General features: G+C 43.4%; 1 protein-coding gene across 1 annotated transcript in view; it reads right to left on the minus strand.

Moving 5' to 3' along the window:
* ptprfa (protein tyrosine phosphatase receptor type Fa) overlaps nucleotides 1-22,581 on the minus strand; it is a gene marked incomplete at its 5' end in the record, with an annotated part of 414,741 nt that overhangs the window by 175,860 nt on the left and 216,300 nt on the right. The window contains 2 exons of the mRNA XM_083911493.1: nucleotides 11,977-12,058; nucleotides 22,060-22,316. Of these exons, the coding sequence (XP_083767619.1) occupies nucleotides 11,977-12,058; nucleotides 22,060-22,316 (339 nt within the window). The remainder of the gene's footprint in view (nucleotides 1-11,976; nucleotides 12,059-22,059; nucleotides 22,317-22,581) is intronic.

Here is a 22,581-nt window from a genome sequence, read left to right on the forward strand (position 1 = left end):
TCACATGACAAAACACAACAAAACGGATCTCTGTAGGAGGTGTTTTTTCTTGTGCCTTACTAAGTGTGTTTATTTATCTTGCCAAGGTCCAGCCGAATTCTGTGACTTTTAATTCTGATCCTGTTTCAATTCTTATTCCTTCCCATTTTGAGTATAACAGTTCTTCAACAAACAGGTCATCAGACCTGACATTTTGTCTGCCACAGAATGAGAGGTTTCCCTCTGCTTCCAGTCTTTAAGCTGAGCTGTCCTGACTCCAACTCTGTACTTAACACACAGACATGAGATTGATATCAATCTTTTAATGTGCCGGTTTGGTGGACCCACCATGTTTTATTCCTAATCCTATTTAATTTCTGATTCTGTTGTTAAACCTGTACTCATTTCTTACATTTCAATAACATTATTTGTGTCCGTAATGTTAGCTGTAAAATTACCAGCTTTTGGTGGGAAAAGAGTAACAGATTTATAAACTACATTCATCTACTGTCCCATTGAAAGTTAAACAGGACGCTTCAACAAATCAGCTGGGACAAGCTACAAAAACAGGGAGGCCAGCACACCTACGCACATAAAAGGCTAATGTTAACATGAAATGATTAGTGCCTATATGTGCTGGTTTTATGGCCTGTCCAAACTACATAAATCCATGACTATGCAGCGTTGTTAACGATCTGGGGAGTAGAAAAAATGTCACCCTCTCCTTGAGGTGCTACTGTCTTAAGATACAGTAACTGAATACTTACACAGTTAAGATTCTATAGAATTTGATCCTTGCAGTCGCTCATTAAGGGCTGGTTATATAAATGACAACAACAGCAGTTTGTTCACCTGTAGGTTAGGAAGCACTTAGAAGTGAAACACTAAAACTACAATGACAGCGGGTAATTACAGTATACAGTTGCAGGAGAAAGAGCCCTTCTTTAGAGCTTCTGCCAATACAAACTGAAACTTGATCATTTTGGTGACACTCCGTGATGGGAGCCCTTTGATGATTTATTCCAGGAAAACACGTAAACTTTGTGGTTTATGTCAGTTTGGTGAAATATAAGTTAATAATAGATGTAAAGGGTTAGAAAAAGTCCCAGACCCTAGAGGTAGCATCACACATGGTATCAGTTTTGGTGTGACGGCATTTTCTGGTGTGCCTGTGGGTAGTGTGAGCCCATGGCCACTGAAGAATAAGGTTTATGCTGCCAACAGACGGACATTTTTCACTGTGGCCTGGCAGAAAAACTAGTCAATGCACTTGTTACTTATAGGCTGGACTATTGCAACTCCTTATTATCAGGCTGCTCCATAAAGTCTGTTAAGAGTCTCCAATTGGTCCAAAATGCTGCAGCTTGTGTACTGACTAAAACCAATCGAAAATAACATATTTCTCCTGTCTTAGCTTCTTTGCACTGGCTACCCGTAAAATCTAAGCTCTTATTGGTCCGGCTCTGTCGTATCTCAAAGAGCTCATAGTACCGTATTACCTACTTGTCGTTCCTAGAGTCTCCAAAAGTAGAATGGGAGGCAGAGCCTTTAGCTACCAAGCTTCTCTCCTGTGGAACCAACTACCAAGTGTTGTTCGGGAGGCAGACACTGTCCCCATATTTAAGAGTTAACTTAAAACTTAGCTATGTTGTTATTGGCATTCAATTTCTCTTAGAGCCTGCATGTACGGGACATAAGCTGATTCTGTTATGCTTAATGATGCTGCTAAAAGTCCTATTCTGCTGGGTGATAATACTTTTTCTGATACTCTGAGCTTCTATCCTCTTGGCCTGTATCATTCATTTCTCATCAATGCATGTTACTAATTCAACTTCTTCCCCGGAGTTGTTTGTGCTTTGTCGACTCGCAGGTCTCAGCTGATCGTGGCAGTGCCTGCTTACTATTACTCATAGATACTATCTTCAGTTTTATAAATTAAAAAAAAAAACATGTAGCTATAAAAACACAACTTTTGGATTGACTTTGGTAATTGCCTTGAATGGACTTTACTATGAGAGGAGCTGGTACAGGGGCCAGTAGTTAAATCTTGCAAAACACTCTATTATTAAACTCCAGGTTCTCTAACTATGTTGTTTGTGCTTCGTTTTATGTGTAGGGACTCGTATCATGCTACTGCAGAGGTTTGGTGTTATTTTGAGCAGTATTAGTGGTTAAAAGAAGACAATTTGATGCCTTCACCGTACTGCCCCGAGCTAATCAGTGTTAGCCATGTCCGGCTTTTAGAGACTGTTAGCAACTCTCTAGGATTTCTCGGTTTGTAGTTGTTACATGAAAAAAACTGTCTAGATTGCTTATTTGATGTATGGAAGTGCCGAAAAAGACTATGGGATGATTTTGCGCTTCACTTTAAACCTGCTACTATGTGTTTTTCTTTTATAAAACCCAAATCCAAATTGGAATTGTCCTCACATACCTTATGTCCACTACACACCCATTCCTTCATAAATTATTAATGCAAAGGACCATATGAATATTGATCGATAAGATATGAGCTTGCTGATCAGTGGCTCTTTACGGTGAATCATGGCAACAACGGTCAAGAAAGGATTGTTTCTGACCGAAATGGTGCCTGTGGTGAGGTGGAGGTTAGAAAAGCTCAAATAGTTTGGTCATGGCAGTTTAGTCACAATCTAAATAAAATGCAGTGAGTTCAACATGTTGCTGTTGCAGTTATTGCTGCAGCTTGAAGCAAAAAAAAAAAATAGCATCCTACTGTCAAAAGCGTGTCAATTAACAATTGATATCGTGCTAGGTGATATACAGTGCCTATAGAAAGTCAGTGTTGGGAAAGTTCATGTTCTACATGAACTAGTTCAAAGTTCAGTTCACATTTTTTAAAATAATGTAGTTCATAATTCGAAAGTTCACAGTTCAAAAAATGAACTAGTTCATAGTGCTTTTTTTCAATATGTTGCTGCAAGCTATTATTTTTTGAATTACTGCCAGTCTATACAAAACCATATACAGCAATTATTTTAACAGTTTCAACACTAAAACTATGCGTCATATTTCATCTTCATATCCAATTTTGAATCCTTATCCAACCAGGGTTTACAATAGAATTTAGGGAACATCGTTTCCACATTGTTGCTGTAATACTTTGCTGCTGTCCATTCAGTCCACACATGAGCAGCTGCAGCTTTGACACCTACAGTATATTCTCAAAACCATGGAAAAACTTGCTGCTTGAATGGTCTTTTTTTAATGGGGAATTATAAAAAGAAAAAGAGGACAGTAATCCACTCACTCATCACTCATCTTCAACCGCTTTTCCGGGGTCGGGTCACTGGGGCAACAGCTGTTTCTCAAACATCCTCTAGGGGTTAAAGTGTGATTTGGCAGGTGGGCAAACTCTAAAATCTAGTGTAGGGAAAAGGAGTAAAGATGGACAATGCAAGGAGTCGAGTTTTTATTCAAACTAAATCATGACTGATGAGATAAAGTTGTACTCTGTTAGATTTTCTTCTATTTAATTGTCTTTTTAGCTACTATCTATCACAGATGGTGATTGATCATGTGACCCACTAATGAAAGCACTTGTTGCCTTTTTCATGATTATTTCAATATCAATGTCTGTGGAGACATTTGCGGGCTAAATGTTAACTCGTCACTAACTTTATGCTGCGTTCACTTGTTATCGGAAATCAGGAACTTCCAACTTGAGACAGGCTTGTAGTAAGGGCAGAAGTGTAATAGGAACGTGTGTGTGTGTGTGTGTGTGTGTTTGTATTGAAGAGGGTAACATATAGGGGACGAACTGGAAGTAGAGAGGTGAATGTGTTTCAATAATGTTTACAAAAGAGAAAAAAAAAGTCTGTGCTGCCAAACAATATAGCATTTAAAAAGCTCAGTGCTCACTTTACATTGCGTGGCTCCTGCAAACTTCACTCAGAAAACAATGAGGGCATAACAGCATCTGTTTTAACCCAATATTCTCTGGTTTAGCTCAACTGAAAAGACAAGCAACAATCCATCAGCATGTTAGTCTGTTCGTAACTGGTAGACTACAGCCAATATAATTTTCACATACTGTCTGACTGAGTTCATAGTTCATAATTCGAAAGTTCACAGTTCAAAAAATGAACTAGTTCATAGTGCTTTTTTTCAATATGTTGCTGCAAGCTATTATTTTTTGAATTACTGCCAGTCTATACAAAACCATATACAGCAATTATTTTAACAGTTTCAACACTAAAACTATGCGTCATATTTCATCTTCATATCCAATTTTGAATCCTTATCCAACCAGGGTTTACAATAGAATTTAGGGAACATCGTTTCCACATTGTTGCTGTAATACTTTGCTGCTGTCCATTCAGTCCACACATGAGCAGCTGCAGCTTTGACACCTACAGTATATTCTCAAAACCATGGAAAAACTTGCTGCTTGAATGGTCTTTTTTTAATGGGGAATTATAAAAAGAAAAAGAGGACAGTAATCCACTCACTCATCACTCATCTTCAACCGCTTTTCCGGGGTCGGGTCACTGGGGCAACAGCTCCAGCAGGGGACCCCAAACTTCACTTTCCCAGGCCCCATTAACCAGCTCAAAATGGGGATCCTGATCCTTACTAGATGCCCGAACCACCTGCACTGGCTCCTTTCAACGCAAAGGAGCAGCGGCTCTACTCCGAGTTCCTCACGGATGGCTAAACTTCTCACCCTATCTCTAAGGGAGACTCCAGCCACCCTCCTGAGACAACCCATTTTGGCCACTTGCACCCGTGACCTCGTTCTTTGGGTCATGACCTAGCTTTCATGACCATAGGTGAGGGTAGGATCGAAGATTGACCGGTAGATCGAGAGCTTTGCCTTTCAGCTCAGCTCTCTTTTCGTCACAACGGTGCGGTAAAGCAACTGCAATACCACCCCCGCTGCTCCGATTCTCCGGCCAAACTCACGCACCATCGTCCCCTCACTTGTGAACATCCTGAGGTACTTGAACTCCTTCACTTGGGGTAAGGACTCATTCACTACCTGGAGTAACAATCCACCGGTTTCCTGCTGAGAGCCATGGCCTTAGATTTGGAGGTGCTGATCCTCATCCCAGCCGTTTCACACTCTGCTGCGAACCGATCCAGTGAGTGCTGAAGGTCACTGACGATGCCATCAGGACCACATCATCTGCAAAAATCAGAGACGAGATCCTCAGCCCACCGAACTGCAACCCCTCCCCACCACGACTACGCCTCGATATCCTGTAGGATACGAATCCTACTTACTGCAGAGGATCCGGACACAGCTCTCGCTTTTGATGTACAGAGATTGGATGGCCCACAGACGTGACCCCCTCACCCTATACTCCCGCAGCACCTGCCACAGTATCTCCCGGGGGACTGTGGATGTCTTCTCCAGATCCACAAAGCACATGTAGACTGGATGGGCATACTCCGAGGCCCCCTCCAGGATCCTTAGGAGAGTGAAAAGCTGGTCCGTTGTTCCACGCCAAGGACGGAATCTGCATTGTTCCTCTTCAATCTGAGGTTTGAATATATGACGAACCCTCCTTTCCAGCACTATGGAGTAGACTTTACTAGGGAGTAGTGTGATACCCCTGTAATTGGCACACACCCTCTGGTCCCCCTTTTTAAATAGGGGAACCACCACCCGGGTCTGCCACTCCCTTGGCATGTTGAAGAGACCTGTCAACCAAGACAGCCCCTCCAAACCCAAAGCTTTCAGCATTTCTGGACGAATATCATCAATCCCTTGGGCTTTGCCACTGTGGAGTTGTTTGACTACCTCAGTGACTTCCGCCAGAGATATTGACAATGATTCCCCATCAGCTTCCAGCTCTGCCTCTACAAAAGAGAGCGTGTTGGTCGGATTAAAGAGTTCCTCAAAGTGCTCCTTCCACCGCCCAATTACCTCATTGGCTGAGGTCACGAGCGTCCCGTCCTTATTGTAAAAAGCTTGGGCGGTTCCCTGTTTCCCCCTCCTGAGGTGCCGAATTGTTTTCCAGAAGCACCTTGGTGCCGCCTGAAAGTCCTTCTCCCACACACGTTGCTTTGCCTCTGACACAGGAGAGGCTGCAGCCCTTCTGGCCCGTCGGTAACTTGCAAATGCCTCTGGAGTCTTCTGGGATAACATATCCCAGAAGGCCTCCTTCTTCAGTCGGACAGCTTCCCTGACCACCGGTGTCCACAATGGTGTTCCATGGTTACCGCCCCTTGAGGCACCTAAGACCTTGAGGCAGCAGCTCACCGCTGCAGCTTCAGCAATGGAAGCTTTGAACATTGCCCACTCCGGTTCAATGAACCCAACCTCCACAGTGATGCCAACTCCGCTGGAGGTGTGAGTTGAAGATCTCTCGGACAGGGGCCTCCTCCAGACGTTCCCAGTTTACCCGCACTACTCGTTTGGGATTACCTGGTCTGTCGAGAATCTTCCCCCATCCTCTGACCCAACTCATCACCAGATGGTGATCAGTTGACAGCTCTGCCCCTCTCTTCACTCGAGTGTCCAAAACATACGGCCTCAGATCAGATGATACAATCACAAAATCGATCATCAACCTTTGGCATAGGATGCTCTGTTACCACTTACACTTATGAGCATCCTTATGTTTGAACATGATGTTAGTTATAGACAATCCGTGACTAGCACAAAAGCCTGATAACAGACCGCTTGGATTTAGATCAGGGAGGCCGTTCCTCCCAATCACGCCTCTCCAGGTGTCATTGCCCACGTGGGTGTTGAAGTCTCCCAGCAGAACTATGGAGTCCCCTACTGGAGCCCCATGCTGGACGCCATTCAGGGTCTCCAAGAAGGTCGAATATAATAGTTTTCCCCCCTACCACCAGGAGGCGACCCTCTCGTCCACTCCAACACGGGGGCCCCCGGTCTCTCTTCCTCTTCCTCATTTTTCCATAGAGTCTTTGTGAACCATTCTTATTACGTTCCTTTGCCTGAGACCACTCTGCCATGGGACCCCCTACCAGGAGCACTAGGCCCCAGACAACACAGCCCTCAGGTTCACAGGGACACACAAACCTCTCCACCACGATAAGGTGATGGTTCCCGAAGAGGGAAGTAATCCTTAAGGTGCAAATATTTTTCAACTTTAATAATTTTCCATTGCAGTACATACTAAAAGGAATACTGGAATCATGGTTTAACAAACAAGTTACATGAATAGTAAAACCAGGAACCAGGCTGAGGTAGGAAATAAAGGTTGAACTTGAAATTTTTATTTTCATAAAATTTTATGAAAGCTGGGCTTTCCACTTTACTCAAAGGCTGCAGGTTTCTGGCGGTTTACTGCACCACCAGGTCATCCAGCTGTGGCTGTGAGATGGGGGCACAATGGAGAGGGCGAACAAGCTAAGTGACTTCTTCAACTGGTTTAACCAGCCCTTGTCCCTCCCACCCCCACCCCCACCCTCACTGCAACCATCTCTCCTTCTTCCCTCTACACACCTCCCCCCTGACACCACAACACCCCCCTCCTCCTCCTCCTCCACCTCAACAACATCACCACAGACCAGGTCAGAGGACAGCTGAGGAAGCTCCGACCCAAGAAAGCAGCAGGCCCATATAAAGTGTGTCCGAGACTACTGAAGACCTGCGCTGCAGAACTGGGGGAACCACTTCAATGGATCTTCAACCTTAGCTTGCAGCAAGGGAGAGTTTGTAAGCTCTGGAAGACATCCTGCATCGTTCTAGTTCCCAAGAAGAACAGGCCCAGCGAGCTGAATGACCAACCAATGGCACTCACTTCACACCTGATGAAGATGTTGGAGCGGCTCTTCCTCAGCCTCCTCAGACCCCAGTTTCAACACAACCATGACCGCCTGCAGTTTGCGTAACAGCCAGATGCTGCTGTGGAGGATGCCATCCTCTACATGCTGCACCAAGTCAACTCCCATCTGGATAAGGGAAGCGGCACAGCGAGGATTCTTTTCTCTGCTTTTCGGCGCACGCTCTGCTGCGACAGCAAACAGTCAGTCAGTGTTCATGGCGGCGTCACATCTGTCTGTCTTCAGTCTGCTTGTATAGTGTCTAATCCACGTATCGTGAAGTCCCGTCTCTGTGTCAACGTCTGCATAATGGCCCTCGCCGAAACCTGGCTTGACGATGAAGTTCCAGTTCCAAGTTCTCTTTTTCATCATAAGAGCTGACAGCACCCGTCAATATGGTAAGGAGAGAGGTGGTGGTATCTGCATCTATGTTAACAGCAGACGGTGTGAAAACATCAAGATCCACAAAAGGATCTGCACACCAGACGTGGAGATGCTGGCGTTGACCCTGAGTCCCTTTTATCTCCCGAGGGAATTCTGGAAGTTGATAATCAGTTGTGTTTACATCCCACCCAGTGCTAACACTAAGGCAGCAGCAGGGCTAGTAGCCGAGATCACCAACATAATGCTCGCTGCCTACCCAGAGGCTCCAGCATTTATTCTGGGTGATTTCAACAACTGTAGGCTCAGCGATGTCATGCCTTCCTACCACCTAAAGGTGGACATGCCCACAAGGAAGGAAAACATCCTAGACTTGTGCTACGGCAATATTCCCAACACCTTCAGTGCAAGCTCACGCCGCCACTCGGCTCATTTGATGTGATTACAACATCATCCACCTTCTTCCACAGTACAAACCGGAACTGAAACGCATCAAACTAAGAACTTACAGCGCCACCCAGCCACACAGATTGGGACATTTTCCAGGACAGACACAAATCCAAGACTACATCAATTTCTGCATTCACAGCACCATCCCTGTTAAAACTGTCACAAAATATCCAAATTCCAAACCCTGGATCAACCCCCACATCAAACACTCCATAAAGGAAAAACAGATTGCATTCAAGCAAAATGACTGGGCCACACTCAAGGTGCTCAACAGACAGACAGCAAGAGTTTAGCAACATGTACACAAAACAAGCCTTCCAAAGAGTAAAAATATTGACAGGACAACAAAGAAGTTTCTTTAACAGGTTTGACACCCAGGATCCGCCTCCTGTGAAGAGCTACTCAGTTCGCTCCCCCTGGAAGAACCCCAGTACCCACCATTCAGTCAGGAGGATGTACAGCAGCAGCTGGCCTGATGCAAAATTGGCAAGGCACCAGGGCCGGATGGCATCCCGGCAAGGATGCTAAAGCTTTGTGCCATGGAGCTCTCTCTAGTCTTCCACTCCATCTTCTGGGAATCCTACAGAACAGCTAAAGTTCCAGCCCTCTGGAAAACCTCAACCATTGCACCAATACCCAAAAAAACCCTTCCGTCAGAGCCCAACCACTTCCGTCCTGTTGCACTCACTCATAATCATGAAGTGCATGGAAAAGATAATGCTTCACCTCATCCTGCCAAGCAGCAGACCACAACTAGACCCTCAGCAATTTGCATACAGGCCAAAACGGGGGACAGAGGATGCAGTGGCATGCCTCCTCCACTCCCTCCTTCACCATCTCCAGACACCAAACAACTTTGCATCAATCCTATTCGTCGACTTCAGCTCAGCATTCAACACAATCCAGCATTACATTACATTACATTATTCCACTCCACATTCACAGGACATGCAACTTCCTCAGCAACAGACCCGAGACAGTGAGAGTAGACACAGCAACATCATCACCCCTCATCACCAACACTGGAGACCCCCAAGGCTGCGTTCTCAGTCCGTTTCTCTACCCTCTCTACACAAATGTTTGCAGCAGCCCATCTCCCATCACCACATACTACAAATATGCAGACGACACAGCCATAGTAGGTCATCTTAGTTATAACAATTCCATTACAGCATACCAACAGTCAATAACACAGTTTTTACAGTGGTGCACAGACAAGCTGGTCATTGATTTTGGGAGGTCCAGACCAAGACTGCGACCAATCCTGCTAGAGGGAGCTGAGGTGGAGGCTGTGGACTCATACATATACCATACCTTGGGCTGTGGTTGGACAATAAACCGGACTGGAGAACACACACCAGCCACCTGTACAGGCAGACACAAAGCGGGTTGTACTTCCTGAGGAGACTGCAGTCCTTCAACATCTGTAGCAAACTGCTGTGGATGTTTTACCAGTCTGTGATCACTAGTGTTCTCTTTTACACTGTTGTGTGTATATGTATGTATGTATATATATATATATATATACGTATATATATATATATATATATATATATATATATAATTGCATGTTCTATTGGTGTATATATATATATATATGTATATATATATATACACATGTATATCATTCATTCATTCATTCATCTTCAACCGCTTGTCCCTGTTTGGGTCGCGGGGGGCTTGAGCCGATCCCAGCTGACATCGGGCCTGAGGCGGGGTACACCCTGGACAGGACGCCAGTCTTTCGCAGGGCACATAGAGACGAACAGAGACAGACAACCATTCACACCTAAGGGCAATTTTTACACGTGCATGTTTTTGGATGGTGGGATATATATGTATATAATTTTTTTATATATAGATATATACATACTGTATATATACCGTACATCTCTAGCTATAATTACAGATAAAGACACATATGGTCATTATACTATACATGTGAAGGTAATCACAGTAAAATAAAACTGGAGCCTCTTCATAACAAGTAATTAATTCCAGAACAAGACATCCTCCTCTCCCCAGTTCAGTTTAGCATGTTCTCCTCTGACCCATATATTTGGACCTGGGCACCATGGGCCTCTTTCACCATACCACTCCTATCCAGAAAACCTCATCAATCCTCGAAACTCACCAGTGTCTCCTGTTATCTTCACAACATTAGCCTTACCCAATATCAGATCGCTAGGCAACAAATCCTTGTTAGTAAATTACATTATCATGACCTATAATCTACATTTTTTATTTCTTAGTGAAACATGGCTGACTGTAGTACCATTCTCAATGAGGCAGCAACAACAAATTTCAGTTTTTCAAGTGTTGAAGTGGTAAAAACGACTGGGGATTGCTACACTTTTTAAATCTTTTAGTGCAAGGAAACTATATTTGGTGATTTTAGCTTTTTTGAATATCTCTGTTTTTTTAGTAAAGGGGGAGACAAAAGTTATCTTCCTAATTTTTTGTAGACCACCAACATACCCAGGAAAATTATTTGATGAGTTTGCTGAATTGCTGTCAGTTATCTGCACTGACTATGACCTTTTTATCATAACAGGGGATTTTAACATTCACATGTTTTTGCAAGCTGCTGGAAATTAAATTTCCTTGTAGGAATCTTCCCAAAGGGATCAGTAAAGAGAAGTCTAAGTCTAAGTCTCAAAGTCTATCGACAATAACATGGACACAAATGAAAAAGAACTTTGTTCTCTTCTTGACACTTTTGGCCTCTTCCAACATGTGAAAGTGCACACACACACACTCGAGGCCACACTCTGGATCTGGTTATCTCTCGAGGTGTTGACATTACTTCTGTTGATATCAAGGACTTGGCTCTCTCTGACCATTTGTGTGTTCTTTGACTTACAGATAACTCCAATCTTTCAGTCAACCTCTTTGCCTGAAAAGGTACATAAATGAGAATACCAGTGTTAAGTTCAGGGAAGTGAGTGCAGAGACAATTGAGGAACTCCTGGATAATTTTAATTTGCAAAATCTTAAATGTCATTGATACCATTGCACCAATTAAAACTAAGATAACCTTGACCAGACAGAGAACACCATGGAGGAAAACTATGATGGTGAAAACAGAATGCAGGAAATCAGAGCGTAAAAGCTTACAACCCCCCCCCCCCCCCCCCTAAAAAAAAGCCCAAGTCTGAAACCTTGGCGTGCTGATAGAATCAGATCTGACCTTCAACAGCCATATCAAATAAGTCACCAAATCAACTTAAGAACATATTCAGAATTAAGGGTTTTATGTCCCAAACTGATCAGGAGAAGCTGATTAATGCTTTCATCTCCAACAGACTCGACTACTGTAACGGTCTTCTGAAAGGGACTAAAAAGGGACTGTGTGAACAGACCTTGTTCCTTTTACGTGGCGAATACAAGTATATCTCCACCCACCTCATGTATGTCCATGTCTTCAGGGTTCTCCCATCTTTTCAGAGAAGTTGGGGTGACAGGGACAACCACTATGTAGTACCACCTGTATCAAACACAGTAACATAACTGCATCACACACCCATATACCTTGCATACATACACAGAAAACACACCTTCAATGTGAATTACATGCTGTTTCATCTATTACTAATGTAATGTCTTTAAGGACTTGGTTCTAAACCTTATACATTAATGTCTCATCTACTCCTAATCACAGATGGGATAAATTTGTTCTGGGAGTACTAAAAAGACCTGGGTCCAGCATGGTATTACTTGTTTTCTCTCCATCAGCACCACTTCTCTTTTAACAGCTTACTTGTTGGTGATATCTGCAGAGAAACACTATTAAGTCCAAGTAATTTGCGGTGCCTGTCTTCTTGATTGAGCTGGGTGATAAAAAGAAAGTAACCTTCTCCTGAATTGCAGCCTTTGCATTGGGATTCTCTCAGGTTGATTAATTGCATTTTTTAAAGCTCAACTCTTTCATGAATTGCTTTCTAGTGCCAGGAAAGAACTCAGGAGTGTCAGGGGGGCTATTGTTAGCAGGTTCATGTCGTTATAGGTTATAATCATGGCTTTGTTGTGTTGTGGGACCGAATGTTTTGTTTGCTTTTGGAACTACTTTGACCTAAAAGAACTATCTGCTGCAGTGGATAATTGGCTGGTTACGAAGTGGCTACAACAGGACAATAAGTAAATAAACCAGGCCTGTAATGGCTGCGGCTTGTGTATGAACTACTGATTTAACATAAAAAAAACATTGTCTGTGTGAATCTTTGTGTGTCTCCACTTCTCTCATCGGTGAGCTGCAGTGGGGGAAGAAATACTCAGATTCTGAACTTAAATGAAGGAAGCAATAGCCAGTGTCAACTATGTGAAAAGTAGAGTATAGTACTGAAGGTACAGTATCATCAACAAAGTACAGTATACTCGATATGCAAAGTGGCCCCTAGATGTAAGCTCCTTTCTGTCTATTTTCTAATGTTTGCAATGTCATTCGGTAATAATATTTAAACATTTTTTTAGAGTTTGTTCTGCTCCTCCCAAGAAGCCAAATAAATAAATAAATGCAACTTTATAGACAGGGGTGGCATGGTGGACTGGTGTTTAGCACTGTCGCCTCACAGTGAGAGGGTTCCTGGTTCAAATCCTGGTTGGGGCCCTGCTGTTTGGAGTTTGCATGGCCTGCTTGGGTTTCCTCCCACAGTCCAAAGACATGCTCATGTTAGGTTTATTGATGACTCTAAATTGCCAGTAGGTGTGAATGGTTGTCTGTCTCTGTTTTTCTCTATGTGCCCTGTGATAGACTGGCGTCCTGTCCAGGGTGTATCCCTCCTCACGCCCGATGTCAGCTGGGATCGGCTCCAGCCCCCCGCGACCCCGACAGGGACAAGCGGTTGAAGATGAATGAAAAATGAATGAATGAACTTTACAAACAGTTATCAGGTACATGTATTTAACTTGTGATGTCCAAATGAAGCTTCATGAAGCATTAGTTGTAGTTGAGTCTACTAGATGGAGCTCTCTGTTCAACAAAGGGTTGAAAACACACTGAATCACCATTCATTGAGCATTTTTTTTTTAAACCAAGAGCTCCATCTAGTGGACACAACAAATACAACTAATGCTTCATGAAGCTTCATTTGGACATCAGTACCTCCTGTTACTTTGTACTGCCCTTCTGCTCCAATACATGTATTTGAAAATGTAAGATTGGTGTTTTAACGGGTTTGTTCGAATTCACAAGTCACACAATAACACCAACAAACTAACTGATTGAGGCAGCGGTAGATCAACAACTTCCTTGTACTGTGAGCATTGTTGATTTTGTTAGGGTTAAATATTTTTTATGATTAACATATTATTGATTTTTTTTTTAATAAACAGTTTACTGTCATAAGAACATACACTCACCAGCCACTTTATTAGGCATACCTGGTGCTTAATAAAGTGTCAGTGTGGTCTTCTGCTGCTGTTACCTATCTGCTAGAAAGTAGGTTGTGTTGTGTGTTCACAGATGCTCTCCTCTGCTGAACCAGTGGATATTTGAGTTACTGTTCCCTTTCTATCAGCTCGAACCAGTCTTGCCATTCTCCTCTGACCTCTGGCATCAACAAGGCATTTGCGCCCACAGAACTGCCGCTCACTGGATATTTTCTCTTTTTCAGACCGTTCTCTTTAAACCCTAGAGATGGTTGTGCGTGAAAATCCCAGTAGATCAGCAGTTTCTGAAATACTCAGACCAGTGCGTATGGCACCAATAACCATGCCACGTTTAAAGTCACTGAAATCACCTTTCTTCCCCATTCTGATGCTTGGTTTGAACTGCAGCAGATTGTCTTGACCATGTCTACATGCCTAAATGCATTGAGTTGCAGCCATGTGATTGGCTGATTAGAAATTCGCTTTAACGAGCAGCTGGAAAGGTGCACCTAATAAAGTGGTCGTTGAGTGTAAATTGACATGAAGCAAGGACAGTAAAGGAAAATATGCACCTGACTGCACATGACAAAAACAGCAGACCAAGACAGTTAAAGTGTAATTCTGGTGTAAAATCATCCCAGGGTCTTTTTAGTGCTCTGCAGTAGCATGATAAGAGTCCTGACACATTAATTGAAGCACCAACAAAGTATAATGTGAACACGGAGTATATTGAGAGGGTGTTTTGTGGCAGTTTGGCAAAATGTCCCACACAGCTTTTCCCGCAGCACCGAAACATTACTCATATCTCAGAGGTCAGGAGGCAGGGGTCCAGGGACGTGTGTTGCCGGAAGACACACAGGGAAAGATGACTAGCCTGCAACTTAAAGTGAAGAGAGACAGAATGGTTCGTGTTTGTATCTTTCCCAGCTGTGAAAAAAAAATGAGAGCTTTGAACCCAGAAACTTTGCATAGGCTGCCATTGTGGTACGATGACTGTGCTCTTATAAACCAGTGCCTTATTGTTTTAAATCTGGACACTGATTCTATCCCTTTAAAAACTCTATGTAAAAGATCCTCCATGCTTTTTTGATTGTGATTCCCGGGAAGCCAATAAAGTCCATCAACTGTGTTAAATCTGATATGTCCCAGTGTTATTGATTTCTTAAAAACAGTAACTAATCTCCACTACTACACATCATTTTTGGGACCAGATGAGCAAATGCATGTGTGTTTACGTGGAAGGGAGCTTTAAGGGTCATTATTGTAGTAAAAAATCTTTCCCATTTCAAATAATTCTATTCCATCCTACACAGCAAAGAGAAGGATACCCGTCCATATGCTGACACCCTAGCAAGCAGATTATGCCAGTCCGTGACTGATGGTGGATAAGGTGACTTCCATTGTCGAATAAGCAGTCTCCTACCCAGCATGAGAGCAGTCTGGACCCATTCAGTATGTATGGTATATCTCCCAACAGGAATAAGTAAATGCAAAAGGGAACTTCCTGACCAACAACCTAGATATGTATGCACTTTGATTGTTTGAATTACCGTCTTGGTTGAATCTCTTCTCATCAACAGACTCGGGGAGGCTGAAGTCTCGCCGCAACACCTTCGCCACATACAAGGACTACGCGCCGGAGGAGGTGGAGCAGCGCCAGAAATACTAAGAGGTGATGTCAGAGCTTTACAACCTGGGCTTCAGACGCACGCCGCTGTCCTCTGCCAGGCTTGTCATCATGATGAAGGACGGGGGAGGAAAATGCTCTCTACGGTCAGCGAGCAGAAATTGCTAAATGGACATTTTAACGGACATGTTGGACATGTTGACTTGAGATCCAGTGTTGTGATTCAATTCCTGTTTTTTTTTTCATCTTTCTTTCTGTGCCTGTTTACACTGTTATTTGAATTAAGATTAACTTTAATCGGCCTTCGTGCCAAGCACTGGAAGCCCGTCCACGTGTGGATTTCAGTTTGCTATTGTATATTTTCTTATTTCTTTGTTATTTAAAGTATTTTATTTTCATTCGGTCAAAGTGTTTTACTTCAGCCTGGCCCTTATAATGGGCTGATGTGCGGAGGCGTCCTGGGCCAGAGTGGACGGTGGGGCCTCATATAGGCAGGCATTGTACTTTATCTCGTTTGATGTGGAGAATTGCTTCCATGGCCTGCCTGCACTAAGGCATGTTGGTGTATGAATGTTTTTATCCTCAAGTGACTCCAGGGGTCAAACACTGTTAGTTAAGGGAGGAGACCCCGTAAGCTCAGTTTAGCTGTTAGTTGCGAGCTGGAGAGCTCAGATTTTCTATGGGAGTAGCCCTCAGATTGGTCACAAATGTTATTGTCTTGTTTCTTTTATGCTGTTTTGTTGTGGTCTATGTGTGTTTGGGTTCCTTTTTTCTATTTTCTTTTTTTTCTCTGTTTTACCCTCCATCCCCACTATCTTCCTCCACTACTACAGAATACTTTGGGTAGTACTGGAGTACGTCTAGTTTCCTGGAATACTAGGGGAATGAACAAAGCGATCAAAATTGATAAGGTCCTGACACCGTTACAGCACCTTAAGGGGGATGTGATGTTTCTGCAGGAAATACATCTCATCTCTCTCCGATGACCTTTTCTTATTTATTTCAAACCCCACATCCTCCCTCCCCCCAGTTTTATCAATTTTGGATCAGTTTGGGCACCTATCGGGGGAAAGGTGGATTTTCAGAAAAGTGAGTTATTTTTGTCAACTTGGCAAGATCGCTTCCACAATCCATATTCCCCTTTAAAACAGCTGACAAGGAGTTCAGATATTTGGGGGTGTTTTGTTTTTCAAAAGAACTTCCAACCGCTCCTGGCTCTCAATGTACAACACAAACGACTGATATCTGTCATTTATAATACGATTGCTCTTCTGAGCCCAGTCCCCACTGTATCACCATGGGAAAAGGATCTGGAGGTAGACATTACTGAGGTCCAGTGGAGGGACAGTCTAAGACTGGTTCACTCATCCTCCAATTATAGTGGAAGGTGCCTCATAGAGCACATTTCCCCTACCCTAAACTGGCTAAAATATTCCTAAGTCACAGTGATACTTGTAACCGTTGTAAGCAGTCCCCAGCCGACCACGCACACATGTTCTGGACGTGCCCAAAGCTTGCTAAATTTTAGTCTGATATACTTCAAACCCTCAAACAGGCTCTTAACACAAATTTGGAACCCAATCCCCTGACTGCTCGCTTTTGGGCTCCCTCTGTGTAAAAATCTGCCCATTACTACACAATGTGTCATGGCCTTTACCACCCTGCTCGCCAGACATAACGTTTTCCATGTTTCTCCACCGACTCATAATAGTTGCATACGTGGAATTTTACAATGTCTAAGGTTATGTTGGGCTGGCGCTGTAGGAGACGGCTGCCTCTCCAGAAACTCCCGGTTTTTAGCTCTTTTACCCTATTTTGACCTCTTTCTTGCTACTTTTTTACTCTTCTTGTGAAAAGATTGTGTATTTTATATATATCCTATGGATATTTCTAATGTTAAAATGCAACAAAGAGCCAATTTTTCTCAATTACTCAAGAGAGGAACTGCTTGCTCTACGCACAAAGGGACGAGGTGGGATACGACACCCCCTCCCAGCGGAGCTGAGGAGAAGATCTAGGGGCTGCAAGGCCGGGGCGAAGCTAAAGGCAGAGCGAGCTCCGAATCGGAGGCGCTACAAGCCATCGATTCCCTCCTTAATCATGGGGAATGTGAACTCGCTGCCGTACAAGATCGACGAGCTGTCCATGATGAACAAACAGCGGATCTACCATAAGAGCAGCTTGTTCATTCATTCACTGCCTTGAGAGCCGACAGAGACAAAGAAGCGAGCGGAAAAAGCAAAGGTGGGGGACTCATCATGTATGTGAACAACTGCTGGTGTAACCCAGGACATATCTCCATAAAGAAAGTCACATGTTGCCGGGCGGCCATATTATCTGCTGAGAGAGTTCAGTCACATGATCACTGTCTGTGTTGACATCCCTCCGAGGGCGGACGCAGCCACTGCCTGTGACAAGATCCACTCAGTCACTGCAAGGATGCAGAAACAGCACCCTGAGGCATTTATGATCATCTCTGGGGACTTTAATCATGCAACTTTGGATTCTACTTTGGCTGTTTTTTTTACCAGGTTGTAGACTGTCCAACCAGAAACAAGACAATTGATCTCCTGTATGCTAATACAAGGGATGCTTACAGAGTGACTCCCCTCCCCCCACTGGGGAAGTCTGATCACAACCTGGTTCACCTACAGCCACTGTAACCCCCCTGGTCCAAAATCAGCTGGTGACAACTCGCACCATCAGGGTGGTCCCCGAAGATGGAAAGTGCCCTGAGAGACTGTTACAACACCACAGTCTGGGATGTGTTGATTGACCCGCACGGTGAGGACATAGAGGGGATGACACATTGTCTGACGGAGTACCTGAACTTCTGTGCAGACGTGGTCTCCCCTGTCAAGGGAAGTTAAGGCTGTCCTCAAAGAGAAGAAGGCTGCCTTCAGGAGCAGGGACAGGACAGGACACCACAGACCAGGTCAGAGGACAGCTGAGGAAGCTCCTGCCTACAAAAGCATCATAAAGTGTGTCTGAGACTACTGAAGACCTGCGCTGCAGAGCTAGGGGAACCACTACAACGTAGCCTGCAGCTAGGGAGAGTGCCTACCCTCTGGAAGACATCCTGCATCGTACCGGTTCCCAAGAAGAACAGGCCTATCGAGCTGAATGACTTCCGACCAGTGGCACTCACTTCCCACCTGATAAAGATGTTGGAGCGGCTCTTCCTTAACCTCCTCAGACCCCAGGTACAACAAGCCCAGGACCGCCTGCAGTTTGCGTACCAGCCAGATGTTTGTGTGGAGGATGCCATCCTCTACATGCTGCAATGAGTCTACTCCCATCTGGACAAGGGAAGCGGCATATCAAGGATTCTCTTCTTGGTGCCTTTAATACCATTCAGCCCCCTACACTTCAGGACAAACTGAACAAGATGGGAATGGACCCCTATCTGTGGGACTGGGTCAGAGACTACCTCACTGACAGGCCACAGTACATCAGGCTGAAGGACACCACGTCTGACACTGTGGTCAGCAGCACTGGAGCCCCACAGGGCCATCTTCTCTTCAACCTGTACACCTCAGACTTCTGCTACAACTCAGAGCTGTGTCACATACAGAAGTACGCCGATGACACAGACATCTTAGGATGTATCAGGGGTGACAGAGATTCTGGTGGGGGACTATGCTCTCAGGTGCCACAGTGACCACCTACAGCTCAACACCTCTCAGCATATCCAAGAAGGACACCTCCAGATTGGATAAACTGTTCAGGCGGGCCAGCTCTGTGATCGGCATGAAACTGGACTCGCTGGTGATGGTGGCAGAGAGGAGGACACTGGACAAACTGGCTGGACATTATGGACAATGCCAGCCACCCCCTGCTCGACGTCATCAGCAACCAGAGGAGCCTGTTCAATGGAAGGCTGCTCCTGCCCAAGTTTGGGACCAACAGGCTCAAGAACTCCTTTGTCCCTCGGGCCATCACACTCTACAACTCCTCACTCGGGGGGGAGAGGAAATAAAGAGGACAGAAGGGAAGGAGTGGGAGCCACTCACTGTGCAATTAATAATCTACTCTTAGAGACCTGGACACTTATCTTCATCTTTTCTGTGCAATAACTTTATCCACCACTTAAGTGCAATAATTTAATCTTACTGCTCATTTCTGTCATATAAAGTCATACATATTTTATCTTGATCATTTCCTCTACATTTAACTTATCTGATTTAACTTTCTGTGCATTTTATTTGACCTGTACTTATACATCTACCTCATATATATTTGACTGACTTTATTGCTTACTGTTTATTGTTTTTTTATACTCTCTGTATTTATTTAGCTAAGAGTTTATTGGTTATCCTATACTGTATTTTATTATACCTCCCTTGTGTTTTTGTAAGCTGCTGGAAACTCAATTTCCTTGCGGGAGTCAACCCAAAGGATCAATAAAGAGATGTCTAAGTTTAAGTCTAATTTAGAGGAGCACAAAACTTGGGACCCACTGCTGGCTCTTTTCCCTTTCTCCCCCCTTTTTCAATTTTATTTATTTATTGTATTCCTCCTTGAATATTTTATTTATTTTTGCTTTTAGTTTTATTTATTTATTTTTTACCTTGCCTACCTACTTATGTTATACCTTATGTTGTTTGGTTGGTTGGTTGTTGTGGCTATGTCTCACAGGGGTTTTTGGGAGATATGGTGGGATTGGTGTTGGGTTATTTTTTCTCTGTTCCTTTTCTACTTTAAGGCAGACACGCTGTTATGCTTTCTCTTATATAATATAATTATGAGAAAATAAGCCTGTGAATGTTCTCATTTGTCCAGGTCGTTAGCCCCAGAGCAATTTTTTTTTTTGAAAAAGAAAAAGAAAACAAGAGAAACAACATAGTAATCTTGTATATGGCTGTAGTATCAGAGAAACTCAGGAGGATCTTCAACAAACACTGCATCCCTGTGTATTTCAAACCCAGTAACACACTCAGACAGAGACTAGTACATTCCAAAGACAGAACACCACACACCCACAAAAGCAATCTGGTTTATGCTGTCCAATGCAATGAGGAATGCAAAGATCTCTACATTAGAGAAACAAAACAACTACTGCATAAACACATGGCCCACACTAGAGATCTAACTCCTCAGGTCCTGACTCTGCTGTCCACTTACATTTCAAGGAGAAAGCCCACGCAATTGATGACAACAATGTCCACATCCTGGACAGAGAGGACAGATGGTTTGAAAGAGGAGTAAAAGAAGCCATCTATGCAAAAGTAGAGAAACCATCACTAAACAGAGGAGGCGGTCTGAGACACCACTGATCTCCAATTTACAATGCTGCCCTTTCATCCCTTCCAAGTAGATTCAACAATCTAACCCCAAAGAACAACTCTTCACAAATTGCCTCCTGTGATTCCAACGATTTGTCGTTATGACCCAATAGAGCACTAACGAAGTCAAAACCAACTTCCCACCAACGACTGTCACACTAACGTCGTTGGCACTTGGAGCACAAAGGGCTCCAGTGACATCATTGGCCTTGTGAAAGGTTAAATAGCTGTATCTCCACACAAGATAGTTGGACCAGTCCCAGCCTGGTCAGATGCGTACATGAACTGATGAATCCTCTTGGATGAGAGGAGAAACTGTTGTGACAGTGAGTGCAGGAACCATTCTGGATATCATATTGGTTACAGTTCTAAATAAAGAAATAGCCTCTCCTATTAATTGTATACAAATAAATTGGATTTTACAGATGCAAAGCTTTTCATCTGTGAGTTTATCCCAAACTGTATCCGGGGCAGACTTTTTTATGTCTTTTTTAGACTGTTATATTGATGACTAGATGGAACTCTCTGTTCAACAAAGGGTTGAAAAACACACTGAATTGCCATTGCCAGTGTTTTTCTTTACACCAAGGGCTCCATCTAGTGGGCTCAGAAAATAAAGAAAATGCTTCATCAAGCTTCATCAAGCCTAATTTGTCCATCACTAGCTTCTGGTAACTGAAGTCAATATATATGGCTTGTCATACTCTGTAGCACTTTGTGATTATTTTTAATAATGAAAAGTGATTTACAAATTAAAATCTATTATTATTATTAATATTATTATTATTATTATTATTATGGTTAATCTCTGTCCCATTTAAATTCCTTGCTTGGAGTTTCAAGGAAAAATTAATTTTTCTTTTCTCTCCACTGTTCTGTAAAGCAACATTTTTTCACTGCCACATGGATAACTGCAATCAGATGCAAAAAATGCTAAATGTAATGAGCTGAAAAACTTCATGGCCGTGTCTGTGATGTAGTATCATAAGCAATACTTTTAGAGTCATGCGTTGAGACAGAGCAGATAGCAACTGCAAGTGAGCCACAATCCATTCTTCGTGATATTGCCTGTGAGGCAACCTAAAATAACAGAAATAAAATGCATGTAAAAGCCAATAAAACCTTAACAAGCAAACCTTATTTACTTTCCAAGACTGTTCAGACTATCATATCATATGAAGTCCCCTCAGACAAACAAACAGCACAGACCTGACAGAGGCTTCAGCAGGTACCCCGGACAGACTGATGGTCACTTTACCACCCTTCTCCACACCGTGTTGGTATTGAGCTGGTTTCATCTTCAGCAGGTCTGGAGCTGTTCGAATGGAAACCTGCTGCTGGAGGCCGCCGGCACTGTTCCCCCGGCTCATAAGCACAAAGGAATACTCCGTATCTGGCTGCAGCTGTGTGATCAGCTTCCTCTTCAGGTTGCCTTGGACCTCCACACTCTGCTGGTTGTACAGGATCTAAAGCCAAGATGAAGCTTTATTTTTTATTTTTACCAACACTGACAGTGTTAATTGATTACATAATATACTACACTGGATGTCTACAGAACAGATTCTAAGCAAACATTTTTCCATTATCTAAATGACGTTAATTTAAAAAAAAAAAGAGTAATTAATACCGTTTAAACATTTAAATATTTGTGTCTTGGAAGCCTGCGTTCTTGAAAGTTGAATATCATCAACATAAAGTGATACAGTAAAGATTTCCCCCATCTCTTCCTTG

This window comes from Echiichthys vipera (genome assembly GCF_963691815.1).
Source record: "Echiichthys vipera genome assembly, chromosome: 3".
Classification (NCBI taxonomy): domain Eukaryota; kingdom Metazoa; phylum Chordata; class Actinopteri; order Perciformes; family Trachinidae; genus Echiichthys; species Echiichthys vipera.